This window comes from Pteropus vampyrus, unplaced genomic scaffold (genome assembly GCF_000151845.1).
Source record: "Pteropus vampyrus isolate Shadow unplaced genomic scaffold, Pvam_2.0 Scaffold140, whole genome shotgun sequence".
Lineage (NCBI taxonomy): Eukaryota > Metazoa > Chordata > Mammalia > Chiroptera > Pteropodidae > Pteropus > Pteropus vampyrus.
The window spans coordinates 6,085,447-6,098,213 of NW_011888921.1; the positions used below are offsets into that span (position 1 = coordinate 6,085,447).

At 40.9% G+C, this 12,767-nt stretch overlaps 1 protein-coding gene across 3 annotated transcripts in view; it reads left to right on the forward strand.

Moving 5' to 3' along the window:
- Positions 1 to 12,767, forward strand: part of DIP2B (disco interacting protein 2 homolog B) — a 183,515-nt gene that overhangs the window by 166,278 nt on the left and 4,470 nt on the right. For all 3 annotated transcript variants that reach the window (XM_011368324.2, XM_023535448.1, XM_023535449.1), the window contains 9 exons: positions 599 to 708; positions 1,197 to 1,327; positions 2,924 to 3,092; positions 3,897 to 4,067; positions 5,128 to 5,189; positions 6,078 to 6,135; positions 7,960 to 8,034; positions 9,211 to 9,388; positions 11,396 to 11,519. In XM_011368324.2, the coding sequence (XP_011366626.1) occupies positions 599 to 708; positions 1,197 to 1,327; positions 2,924 to 3,092; positions 3,897 to 4,067; positions 5,128 to 5,189; positions 6,078 to 6,135; positions 7,960 to 8,034; positions 9,211 to 9,388; positions 11,396 to 11,519 (1,078 nt within the window). The remainder of the gene's footprint in view (positions 1 to 598; positions 709 to 1,196; positions 1,328 to 2,923; positions 3,093 to 3,896; positions 4,068 to 5,127; positions 5,190 to 6,077; positions 6,136 to 7,959; positions 8,035 to 9,210; positions 9,389 to 11,395; positions 11,520 to 12,767) is intronic.

Sequence of the window (12,767 nt, forward strand, 5' to 3'; positions counted from 1 at the left end):
AGCAAAACAACAACTAAAGCTTTTGAGCACTTAGTTGTTTTCAGATTACTTTATGTGAATTAACTTCCCAACAATTCTATGAGAGTAGGTATTATTACCATTTTAGAGATAAGGAAACAGACACAAAGAGGTTATAACTTCAAGGTCACATTGCTGGAAAATGGCAGAGCTGGGATTTGAACACCAGCAGTCTAGGAACTTTGGCATTATCTTTGACCACCAGACTAGGAACTTTGGCATTATCTTTAACTTCTATATCTTTATGTCTTACATCCAGTTAAGTATCATGTCCTTCGGTTCAGTTGTTCCTTAGTCCATGTTTTCAACTACTGTATTACAGTATCCCTCACTAACCTTCTAGTAAATACATTTGTCTGATGTAGATTTGCTTGTTTATTCTGTCTAACAGTGTCCTCAACCCCAACCTGCCTCTAGGAGTGACACATTTGAGCTGCTTGGTTAAATACGAGAAGCCTAAGCTTTATCAAATCCCAGAAACTAAATTAGGCCATAGCAAGTCCACAGAAAACCAACTGAAGAGCAATGATTTTTATGTTCTCATATCTCATTGACATCAGGATTTTTCTTTTCCTTGCAGATGACTTACCCAGGAAAAGGTTACCTCAGCTGTATAAACCACCCACTCCTGAGATGTTGGCGTATCTTGATTTTAGTGTCTCTACAACTGGCATGCTTACAGGAGTGAAGGTAGAGTAGTTGGGATATGTTCACTCACTGGATGTTGGTAAAATGCTGGGCCTGCAAAAAATAGAGATGACCACTGCCCCAAGGACTTCAGATGTAGAGGCCAACTGGTTATACCAGAGACCAGTAGGCGGAGGATCAAGGGTCCCTGCTATATTTAAATAAAAGCATCAGTTCTTCCGGAATAAGCTATCCCAAGGAATTTGTGTTATGCCATGTTCTGAACCTAGCATGGAAGCTAACAGATAATAAGAGTTACAGTTAAAGCCAGTATGAAATCATAGACTTATATTTTATAAAACTCAGTATTGACTAATGAATAGAAATTTGTTATCCATACGTTAGACTTAGATTAGACTTTTTGAACCAATAAAAAATATACATTATTTTGAGGAGTTTGGGGGAATTGAAACTTCTTAAATCTCTCTTGGAGCTGTTTTTCTGCCTGTGGGATGCCAGTTCCATCCTGTTCCATGTTCCTTACTTTCCAGATGTCCCACTCTGCAGTCAATGCTCTTTGTAGAGCCATCAAGCTCCAGTGTGAGTTGTATTCCTCTCGGCAGATCGCCATCTGCCTTGACCCTTACTGTGGACTTGGCTTTGCACTCTGGTGTCTCTGCAGGTAGGAATGGGAAAGCAAAGAAACAGAATGCACGGGCTTTGGGGGCTATGCCCATCTCATCCTTCCCTTTGCTCCCTTCATTTGGTAAAGTTTCAATAAAATGCTGATGTTTCTAGAATCTGTGCACCTAATACATCTCCGATGTTCCTTTAGTTTTGTTTGTATTCCCTTTTTTTTTCCTTTTAGTTTTATTCTTCATACTAAAGGTCAGTGATCTTATTACCTGCTCTCTGTTCCATTTTGTAATTCTCATTTTAGAAGCAGAGCCAAGTAGAAGGATGATACTTATGTGAAATATGTCATGCTTTGACAGCCAGAACACACCCCGTAGTCTTGGCAGGAAGGAATATAATGAGATAGCATGACAGCATGTGGCTGGAAAGTAACATGTCCATCCTGGCCAGAGTATTTCTTGTGGAATAGCATAGTTCCACTGCTTTCGCTGTTCACCCAGGAAACCTTATCTCAGACCTACATTTTCACCTCCTAGGGGACATCTCCATGAATTCTTCACAGACGTGTTAGGATGGGATTATCCACTTAGGGGCCCAGACTAGGAACTTTGGCATTATCTTTAACTTCTATATCTTTATGTCTTACATCCAGTTAAATATCATGTCCTTCGGTTGTTCCTAAACCTATTTATACATAGGAATCACCTAGGGATCTTAAAAAAAAATTAATGGTCCTTTCCCAGACTTCCTATCTTAGAGCTCCAAAAGTGAAACCACAATTCTAGTATTTTTTAAATACAAGATTCTTGGGCTCCTGGCGATTCTGATTTATACTCAGGTTTAGGAAGTCGAGGACTCATGGCTGTAGATTATGCACATGATGTGTGACTCTGCCATTCCTTCCTTTTTATCTCGGCTGCACTGTTGGGGTTCAAGCCCTCATCATCTCTCACCTGGACTATTGCAGTCTCTGCTAACTGTCTCTCAATCTTCAGTGTCTCTCGTGTCTCCAATCCCTCCTCCATGTTGCTAGTTTTGCTCCAACGTAAAGCTACAATGACTGCCTGCTGGGTAAAGTCTAAATCCATCATATGATAGTTAAGCCCTTTCACAGTTTGACCCCAACCCTTCTGGCCTCACTTCTTACCACTCCCCCATGTATACTGTGCTCTAGTATTTCACACTGGGATACTACTTCTGACAAACTTAAACTCACCATGTAATTTTATACTTCTGCATTTGCATATGCTGTTCCCCTGCCTGGAATGCTCTTATCACCATCCCCACTTCCTCCAGCCACTGTCAAATTCCTGCTCATTCTTCCAGCCCCAGCTCAAGTGTCACCTACTCATTAAAACACCCCCAGCCCCACCTTTCCCAATATGAATGACTCGCTCTTTTTTCTATGATCTTGATGTCCTCTGTTCACATCTCAGTTTCTGTGCATACCACAGTCTGCTTTATTTTGTATTTGTTGTATCTTGTGAGTTGTATACAAAGTTGATTCTTAGACCTTTATATCTAATATGATCATATGCTGTTCTTCATACTCAGTAAATATTTGTCGAATTGATGCTGTTCTAAAACATCAAGATATCTAGAATGAACTGATAATGTCCACTCTTGCCTTTCTTTATTGCAGTGTCTATTCAGGTCACCAGTCTATCTTAATTCCTCCTATGGAGTTAGAAAACAACCTTTTCCTCTGGCTCTCCACCGTCAACCAGTACAAAATAAGGGATACTTTCTGCTCCTATTCGGTAATGGAGCTCTGTACCAAAGGGCTTGGAAACCAAGTGGAAGTGCTAAAGGTAAGAAGCAGCTACGACAGGTAGGCCGTCCTGAGAGGTTTTAAAGAAGTGGGCCAGGCATGATGATATAGAGTAGGGGTTGACAGACATAGCTGCTTGTTTTTTTCTAGGCAGTCTTACGGGTGTTTCATAAACCTCAGGAAATTCATCTCTTCCACTTTCTAATGTAATGCATTCTTTCAGGGTTTAATCTGATTCTTTGTGGAGAAGAAGGTAAAACTGGTAGGGAGGCTGAATGGTAATGACTTTATGTAAAAACGAAAAGGAATTGTGACCTCCAGTAGGATTTTCCCATTAGAATTTGCAACCTCAGAATATTAGAGATTGGGGACTGCCCTAAAGACAAGGATAACTCATTCCTTGTGTATCCAGTAATCATGTGTCTGACTGGCATGTGAGAGAATCAGAAAACACCGAATATTCTTTAATAAAGAAATATGACCTTAAGAAAGAAAAAAAAGAGACAAGAGATTTGCTCTCCAGGGTGCTAGTTTTCTTTTCCTTTAAGTCCCACCTCTCCAGTTTGAAATAGGAAGAAATCTAAGGTACAGAAATGGGAAGGGATAAAAATGGACTGCTGAAGAACCTTAAGGTTTTTAGATGAAAGAGAAAAGAAGTAGAACATGAGCACATTTACCAGCAGGTAATGACTTTCATGGAAACTTTTGTCTTTCCTCTGAGTGTCTGAGGTGAGAACACACAATTCCTTGGCTTTTCCTGACGCAGGAGATGGAACAGTTGTCCTATCTATTCAGTTCTTTTATGATCCTGCTAACTTTAGCTCATGTGCTTGGTGTCTTCCAGACCAGAGGAATCAACCTCTCCTGCATCCGGACATGTGTGGTGGTGGCTGAGGAGCGGCCCCGCATTGCCCTCCAGCAGTCCTTCTCCAAGCTCTTTAAAGACATCGGTCTGTCCCCTCGGGCTGTCAGCACCACTTTTGGATCAAGAGTCAATGTAGCAATATGTTTACAGGTGACTGTCACGAAGTCTTGCTTGGGAACAAATGGAAGGGAAAGGTATGGTAGTCTGGAGCAGAGGCTTCGAAGCCAGGCTGCCTGGCGTGAGCCCCAGTTTTACTGACTTGCTGTGGGACCGTGGGGTTTTTTTATTTGGATTTTGCTATGCCTCATTTTGCTCATCTGTAAGATGAAGATAATAGTATCATCCTTCACAGGGTTGTTGTGTAGAATCACTGAGTTACTAGGTGCTATACTCTTGAAGCCATGTCTGGCATTTGAGCACCAATGTAGATGTTTACTCTTGGTAGTAGTTTTTATAGTCCATGACAATGACTGAAGACTTCTGAGTCTTATTGGAATCTTATTTTTATCTTACTTTCTGTCTCCTCCATGTTTTTATAACAGCTTTTTGCAAAGGAAGCACAAATAAACCTGTATTCTTTCCTCCAGCCAGATAGTAACTTTGCCATATTATTCTTGGTGGGTAAATAACAGAAAAGGGACTGAAATAACAGAAAAGAACTGGGTCTGATTTTATGTAGCTTGGAGGCTATTAAGGTAAATATAGGCATGGATGAGAATGAGAGGAAAAGATGGTAGCATACATGGTGGATACTTTCAGGTATTCTGTGACCATGGTCAAGTGAATTTCAACTAGCATCATGATGCTTTAACCTTGAAGCTCAGTCACGGGCCCTTTGCTATCAGCTTGGGCCAGTGTTGGTTTCGAAAACCTATGGATGCTGGCCTGTCTCACCCTTGCTTCAAATACAGAGATAAAGACTCTCCTTAGCCTGGTAACCTTTCAGTGCTGCTCTGGCCCCTGTGAGGAGGCCCATGGCCCACTCTCGCGAGGGAGGAAAGGAAAGAAACATGAAGCTAAAGCCAGGCCATGAAGTCTCTTTTAGGTGTCGACTGTACCCTGTGTCATCTGGTTGAAGAGAGGGTGGTGAGCTTTCAAAATAGAGTTGGATTTTTTATGTATATGGATAAATTATCTATTTCTCAATTTGAAAATGTAAAATATGGAAATATTGTTTATTTAAATAATGTATTGATTTACTTTTCTTTAGGGAACCTCAGGGCCTGATCCAACTACTGTATATGTGGATCTGAACTCATTAAGACATGACAGGTACAGTAGATTTATTATGTTCATTACCTAAACATAAAAAGTTCTGAGCCTCAAGAAAGCCAGCACTCTCCCTCATCCTTTTGTTTGTACCTTAGGGGGTGGGGGTAGAGGGAAGGAATTTATTTTTACTATTAATACTTGATAAGATTTACATTTATAAGAAGAAAGCTATAATACTCAGCTGCTACACTGTTCTTTAATATTAAGATGTAATACTTAGTTCCTATCTGTATAAAAGTATTTTGTAACGTTTGATATAAATTAAACTAAAATGGATAGACTCTTTCCCCTGAAAGTTTAAAAATAAAAGATGGGACAGATGAGATAAATGAAGCAGAGTAGAGTTTTTACAGCAACACTTTATCAAAACCCCAGGAGTAAAAGCCTTCTTCCTAGTCAGCTCAGGGGAATTTTAGCTCCATCCCAAGGTGAGCACCTGGCCCGAGGGCTTTGGGACCCTTTCTCAAGTCCCACTGACCTTGACTCTGTGTTCACTGGTGTACTCCTGGCACTGACCCAGCCTACACAGGTAGGACATCTCCCTAGTGCAGTGGTTCTCAGCCTGGGGAGATTTTGCCCTCCAGAGGACATTTGACAACGTCTATAGACATTTTTGGTTGTCACAACAAGTGTGTTGCTACTGACATCTAGTGGGTAGAGGCCTGGAATGTTTCCGAACATCCTACAACACACAGGATAGCCCTTCACAAAAAAAACTATAACAAACATTATCTGATCCAAAATGTCAATAATGCTGAGTTTGAGAAACTCTGCTCTAGAGTAAGAAGAAGAGACAAATTAGAGGTCTTGGGAAGGCAATATATACCTTTAGTAGACGTGCAATCATTTTTTAAAGGATTATGTATAATAAATATTGTTCTTCTGCAGAGTTCGTCTTGTGGAACGGGGTGCCCCCCAGAGTTTGCTTCTCTCAGAGTCTGGAAAGGTAATTTGTTCTGTTAAACATTGGGAAGGTAGTCTTTGTGGAGAAGTGGTTCATTTTAAAGAAACCTGAAGCCATGTAATATATTAGTATCCAGGGCAAGACTTAATTGAACTCTGGAGATGATTCAACAATTTCAACTGAGCCAGTACTTTCAAATTTACATGGGTACATAGACAAGAAGAATACTCAACTTGAACTTTCCTAATTTCCAATAATTTTTAAAAAATCCAACTGACGTGTTATTCTGATTTGACAGAACAGCAAAATTCAGTGTTCATTAAGTTCAAGATAGAGTGATGAGCAACACTTAAAAAGAGCCAATTCTATCTTTGTAAATGTCACAAGATGAAAAATAGAGGAGCAGTTAGGGGATGTAGTTTAAGATCAGAGAAGACATGCGTATTTATAGTTCAAAGAGAAATCAAAATGGAGAAGAGATTAAAGATATTTGAGAGTGATTATCTATTGGGGTAAGATTTCTTAGATTAGAATGGGGCTTTAAAATGTTCAAGGAGAGGTTTAGTTACTGTCGTAGTCCATTTGGGCTGCTGTAACGGAATACCATAGACTGGATGGCTTACAAACAGCAGAAACTTATTTCTCACAATTCTGGAGGCTGGGAGGTCAAGAACAAGGCACTAGCAGATTCTGATGAGGGATTTCTGGTTCATAGATGACTGTCATGTTGCTGTGTCCTCACATGGTTGAAGAGACAAAGGAAATCTCTGGGTCTCTTTCATAAGAGCCCTCGTCCCCTCCTAAAGGCCCCACTTCCTGTTACCATCACATTGGGGGCTAGGTTTCAGACTACAACAATTTACTAAGGGTGTTTTAAAATCAGCATAAACAATCACGTTTCTCATCCCTTTGAATAGATTGTGATGATGCCTCAGAATCCCTTCTAGTAGTTCAGAAAGGCAAAGGCGAGGGGAAAATTGGGAAGGTAAAAAGGGATCCTGTCTAACCTATCCAGTGGTGGATCAACCCTATAGGGAGCTTACTTCAGTGTCACTCTCCCATTTAAACTCTTCGAAGTGGACTTGGGTTGATTTTATCATCTTATCAAATCACCTGCCTCCCCTAGTGGTTGGGCACCTCAAGGAGCCTTGTATCATGGTGCCTGGCCCAGACTAGTGGGAATGGTCTTTTCTCTTCCTTCCGTAAGATTTTAGATGTATGAGCCAGATAATCATTGTAGGGTTTCTCAAGTAACTGCATACTCTAGAAAGCCAAGATGAAAATAGAGGTTTAAGGGGCAGGAAATGGGTAATCAGAGAGACCCTGAGCCATTTTCTCAGTCAGTACCTGTTTCTCCCCTTTCCCTCCCGAGGGAGATCCTGGGCATGTGATGTCTTTCCATTCTCCTGCAAAGCTGCCACTATGTCCTCCCTTACTCTTCAAGTTCCTCTAACTCTAGCACTCACTATAGACTGGAGCAGAGACTCTCAGGAGATCCCTCCCTGCTGCCCTTTCTGCTTCAGGGAGTTTTACCGCCATCAGTCCAGTGACCAGGATAGATCATGGAAAAGGGCAGTTACATGGTTAAGTAATTCTCCAAATTCTTACTGTTAGGTTCTGGTCTGAAGTTTCTCCTCCCTTTGAAGAGCAGTAGAATGATTGGTTCCCTGGTTCATTTTTGAGGATTAGTCTTATTGTACCTCTGGTTTCTACTAAGGATGATCCTGATCCTCTGAGTGCCATCTCAGTTAGCTCATGCCTTTGTGCATTCCTTTGCCTCACTAGAGGGGAGGGAGGGCAGGTAACTGCATTTCCTAGAGGTCATTAGAGTTAACCAAGTCTTTGTGTTTTCCCTTTGATTCTTAGATTTTACCTGGAGTGAAAGTGGTTATTGTTAATCCTGAGACCAAAGGGCCTGTTGGAGACTCTCACCTTGGAGAGGTATGTATAATTTTCACCTGTATTCTGAAAAGTCAGCAGCAAAAAGCTTTAGGGTTCATATTCTGGAAGTCATTGAAATTGGATAGCTTTTATCTCATTCTGAATTTGTAAGGCACAAGACTGAAATGGACAGAGGGGAAGATTGAGACCAGAATGGAGAGAAGATTTAGACACCCAAACTAGAACTAGTTCCAGATTTGTCCACTGACATTTTTTTAACTGAAAATTAAAATGGGCAGATCCTACCTCTTCTCACCTATTAAGGAGCCACAATATTAAATTTTAACAATTCATGCAAATTTTATGTTCTATTCCAAAATGTATCCATTTTTGTATTCGTATAAAATGTTTTTAAAGTCTTAATTTTTCTTCCCCTAAACCTTTGAGGGACACCAGTGTTTTATTCCATAGCTTACTGGGAGGACTATTGTAAGTACAGGAGTCAGATGCCCTGGGCTCTGCCAGTCTTCTCAATACTGGGCAAGTTAACCTCTCTGGCCTCACTTTCCTTATTAATAGATAATAATTTCACCTGCTTCACCTATGTAGTAGAATTGCGTGACAATTAAATCCATTTATAACTGTATCTGTAATGTATATGGAGCAGTGCCTGTCACATAATGAGTTCTCAATAAATACTAGTGTTATTACCATTGTGAGCTGTTGCTGTGTTTTCCTGGTAAATTCAAATACTTTGTAGTGTTTCCCTGAGAGCTTTATACCTTAGTTTCAGAAGCACAGAAATGATCCCGTGATGCCTCTGGGGGACTCCTAAAGAGGCTGAAAAATGAGCCAGGGAGGCAGTATAGCGTCATGCTTGAGCCTGCGACACAGGCTTAGTATGAGTCTCCTAGTTTCTGCATTTTAGGCAAGTTACTTAACTCTTTGTTTTTTTAATCTGTAAAATGGGAATAACCATAGTATGAACTATATTGTCATGTCATGTATGTCAGGATTGATTGAGATAAGGCATATAAATAAAATACCTCACCGTTCAGCACATGGTAAACATTTGAAATGTCAGCTGCCTTTATTGTTGCAGTTGTGTTGTTGTTAATGTAAAACCTCAGCCTGCCTTTGGATTAAAAAACTACAGTCATCTGTCCCAAGATAATTGAATTGATACATAGTACATGTTCCTGGTGAAATGTGATCCATGCCCTTTTCTTATTGTAGATTTGGGTAAACAGTCCCCATACAGCCAGTGGCTATTATACCATCTACGATAGTGAGACTCTTCAAGCTGATCATTTCAACACTCGCCTCAGCTTTGGGGATGCTGCTCAGACACTCTGGGCTCGGACAGGATACCTTGGTTTTGTCCGCCGAACTGAGCTCACAGCAGCTACTGGAGGTATTTCCCACACCAACTCTTCCCCTTTGTCCTGCTTTCATTTCACAGTAGCACCGGCTGGCCTTCCTCTGCCTGCCTTTGGGTGTGAGAAAGAGAGAGAGAGAGAGAGAGAGAGAGAGAGAGAGAGAGAGAGAGAGAGAGAGAGAGTGTGTGTGTGTGTAATTACTCCCTCCTACGATTCTTGAACCCATATTCATATTCATTTGAAATAAGACTTTGCACCTGAAAAGCACCTAGAAGGTAAGCAGCCACAGCACCAGGTCAGCACTCCTGAACTGTGGATTATTTGCACAGCCACAGTCATAGGGATATGCCTGATGAGCAGTGAATGCCCAGGGCAGAACACATAGTCCTGAACGAGCTCCTGACCAGGTATTTCATAGCTCTTGTAGCTCTTCTTCTCCCATGTACCATTTTGGGAGCAAGAGGAACAGTCCTAATCCCTGTGAGGGGAAATCAGTGTGGAGGTGTCATCATGCCGAAGTGTTCCTCTGTCCCTTCGGAGTCTCATGTTGGGTTCCAGACTACTTGGAAAGGCTCTGGTGTAAGCCATCGCTCCAGTCATCCTCTGCCCAATTGATTGTCATGGCTTCACTGCTGTCTGCCTTTAACCTGCCTTCCTGATGGCATGAATAGCCATTTAAAAATACCCAACCTTAACTGTATCATGCACTTTAAGAACCAATACAAATAACTCACTGGACTTGAAAGGTCTAAATCGAGCCTTGGCTCCTTGCATTTTCTATACCAACCAGTGTCCATAGTTTCTCCATAATTCGTGGGGACACAGGATAATATTCTGGAGAAGAGGGAAGTATCCCTTGCCAGGTGCCCTGGTTTTGAAGCCTACCTCTGCCATTTGCTATGTGACCTTGAGCAATCACTGAACCTGTTGGTTTCTTACCAAGAAGTCAGGAGTGACAATGTATCCAGCCTTGTGGAAATGGTGTGAGATTAAATGACATGATGCATTTAACAGTGCCTGGCTTATAGAAAGCACTCACTAGTCATTAACTACTGTGTTTCTGTTGTTTCGTTATTACCATCTTTATGGGCTCTTCCTGTGTTATGGGAACTTTGCTGGACCTCCTCCTCCTCTCTCCTACAGGTTCTAGAACTTTGTTTTGCTGAATTTTTTAGAAATCTACCTTTTCCTGAAAATACTATATTCAGTAGACCTAGCAAAGTCATCTCCAAAATGTTTTATCTATGTAGACATAAACCGTGTAGCCTTATGTATACAGTATGTGCATAAAATCTTTTTTAAAAAATGAGATTTCTACAAGGTCCTAACCAAATTACAACCCTATGAATAATCAGAACTACTCTCTTTATATTCTGTAATCCCACTCCTTATACCTGGATTTCTTGACGATATCCAGAAACAGTGATACATGTTCATTTCTTCTCCATCTCAGATCCTCTCTCTCCTCCCTCCAAACCTCCTCCAGCCATCATCTGGCTAATTCCTACTTACCCTTAAAATCTCAGTCTGACTTCAGCTTTTCCAGGCCTCTCCTGAACCCTTGAGCAGAGCTCAGGGGGTGTCTTCTGCTCCCCTCATACCTCATGCATGTGCCTATCACTGGGTTTACCATGTTATAGTACACACCTGTTTGTTTGTTTGTTCGTTTCCCCCACTAGACAGTAAGTATCCAGAGCAAGAATTGTGTTTCGTCATCTTTGTCTCCTCAGCACCTGTCACAATTCCTGGCACATAATAGTAATAGTCGTCGTCGTAAACAATAGTAATGATAATAGCTAATTTTTAGCACTTATGAGGCATCATAAACTACCTTACATGGATTATCTTATTTAATCTTCATAGCAGTCTCACAGAGGGGAAAGCAAGACTCAGAGACTTAAGTGATTTGCCCAAAGTTACATAGCTGGTGAGTGATGGAGCCAGGTGATGGGGCTGGCAGTCCGAACCTTGTGCTCTTAACTCCAACACTGTATTGCACTCAATATGTGTCTGATGAACCACATTTCTCTTTTCTCTGTCAGAACGTCATGATGCATTATATGTGGTAGGAGCTCTGGACGAAACGCTGGAGCTAAGAGGATTACGATACCACCCAATCGACATTGAGACCTCGGTGGCACGGATCCACAGGAGCATTGCTGAATGGTAAATCCCCCCTACAGAACAGGCTTCCCATCTCAGTTGTAGTATCAAGTAAAATTAATCCGAGTAGTCAGCTGTCTGCACCAGATACCACCTACAGACACAGAGCTCCAAGGGGACTAAGAAAATAAACAGACTGATTCTTGTCCTGGTGTGCCATCTGCTATGGCAGATGAGGCCATGGAGATACTGAGACAGGCTCTAAGGGACCACTGTGGAGCTGAGTCCTTCTTAATGATAGAGTCTTACCGTTGGAAGGGATTTAACTGATGATCTGCCTCTGGAAAGTCTGTGTAGTACAGTGGAAAGAACCATGACTTCAAGGTCAAAAAACCCAGCTTAAGGGCCTAGCTCTTCCATGTAGGCTGCTTCCCTCATCTTTAAAATACTTTCTCTGTCATTTCTTGACTATTGGAAAAATCAAATGAGAATGTGCTTATAAACTGTAATAGTAAGCAGACAAAAAGGATCATTATTTTTATCTCATCCAATTTCCCTCCCAATGCAGGAAATTCCCCTATGTTATCCCTGATAAAGGATCATCTAACCTCACATTGACTTAAAATTTCTTAAAATTGAAACTGTAATTTTTTCCTATTGGCTTTCATTCTGGATTCTCAACAATACAGAATTCATCCAGTTTCTTTTCTATATATTTGTTATTGTGTCTTTACTCATTTTTTGTTTGTTTTCCCCCTTGCTAAATAGATACAGTACTTATAATTGTTACTTATGCTTTCCAGATGCTTCTCTGTCTAAAAATATTCTCACTTTGGTCAGAGTCTCTCCCCAGACATAACAATACTCATGAGATATAAGAACAATGCAGAGAAGCTGGGTACCATGGTTACCCTCTAATTTCAGATATTTGACTTTTAACGCAACCAAATATTGTAAACATTTTTTTAATGATTGGGTTCTATTTGTTAAAGCAGTATAACACTGCATATCACAAGTCAAGTCATAACCTCTAACCCAGCAATCCCTCTTAGAATAAGATGACTTTCTACCTTATGGCACTTTTATGACATAATAAGAGAGACACTTGTGTGGGCACGCAGTTCAGATGAAGCCAGGCTGACCCCCTTCCTGTTGGGTATAAGAATGTTAATCTTAGTCGAAGATCTTATGCTGCAAATAAAGATGCTCTTTTCAAAACACCATGCAAAAGAGAGTTAATGCAAAGAATAACTGGCTATCTCAGAATTTCCTAAAAGTCTCCAACTAACTCTGTCTGGATCTCCAGAAAAG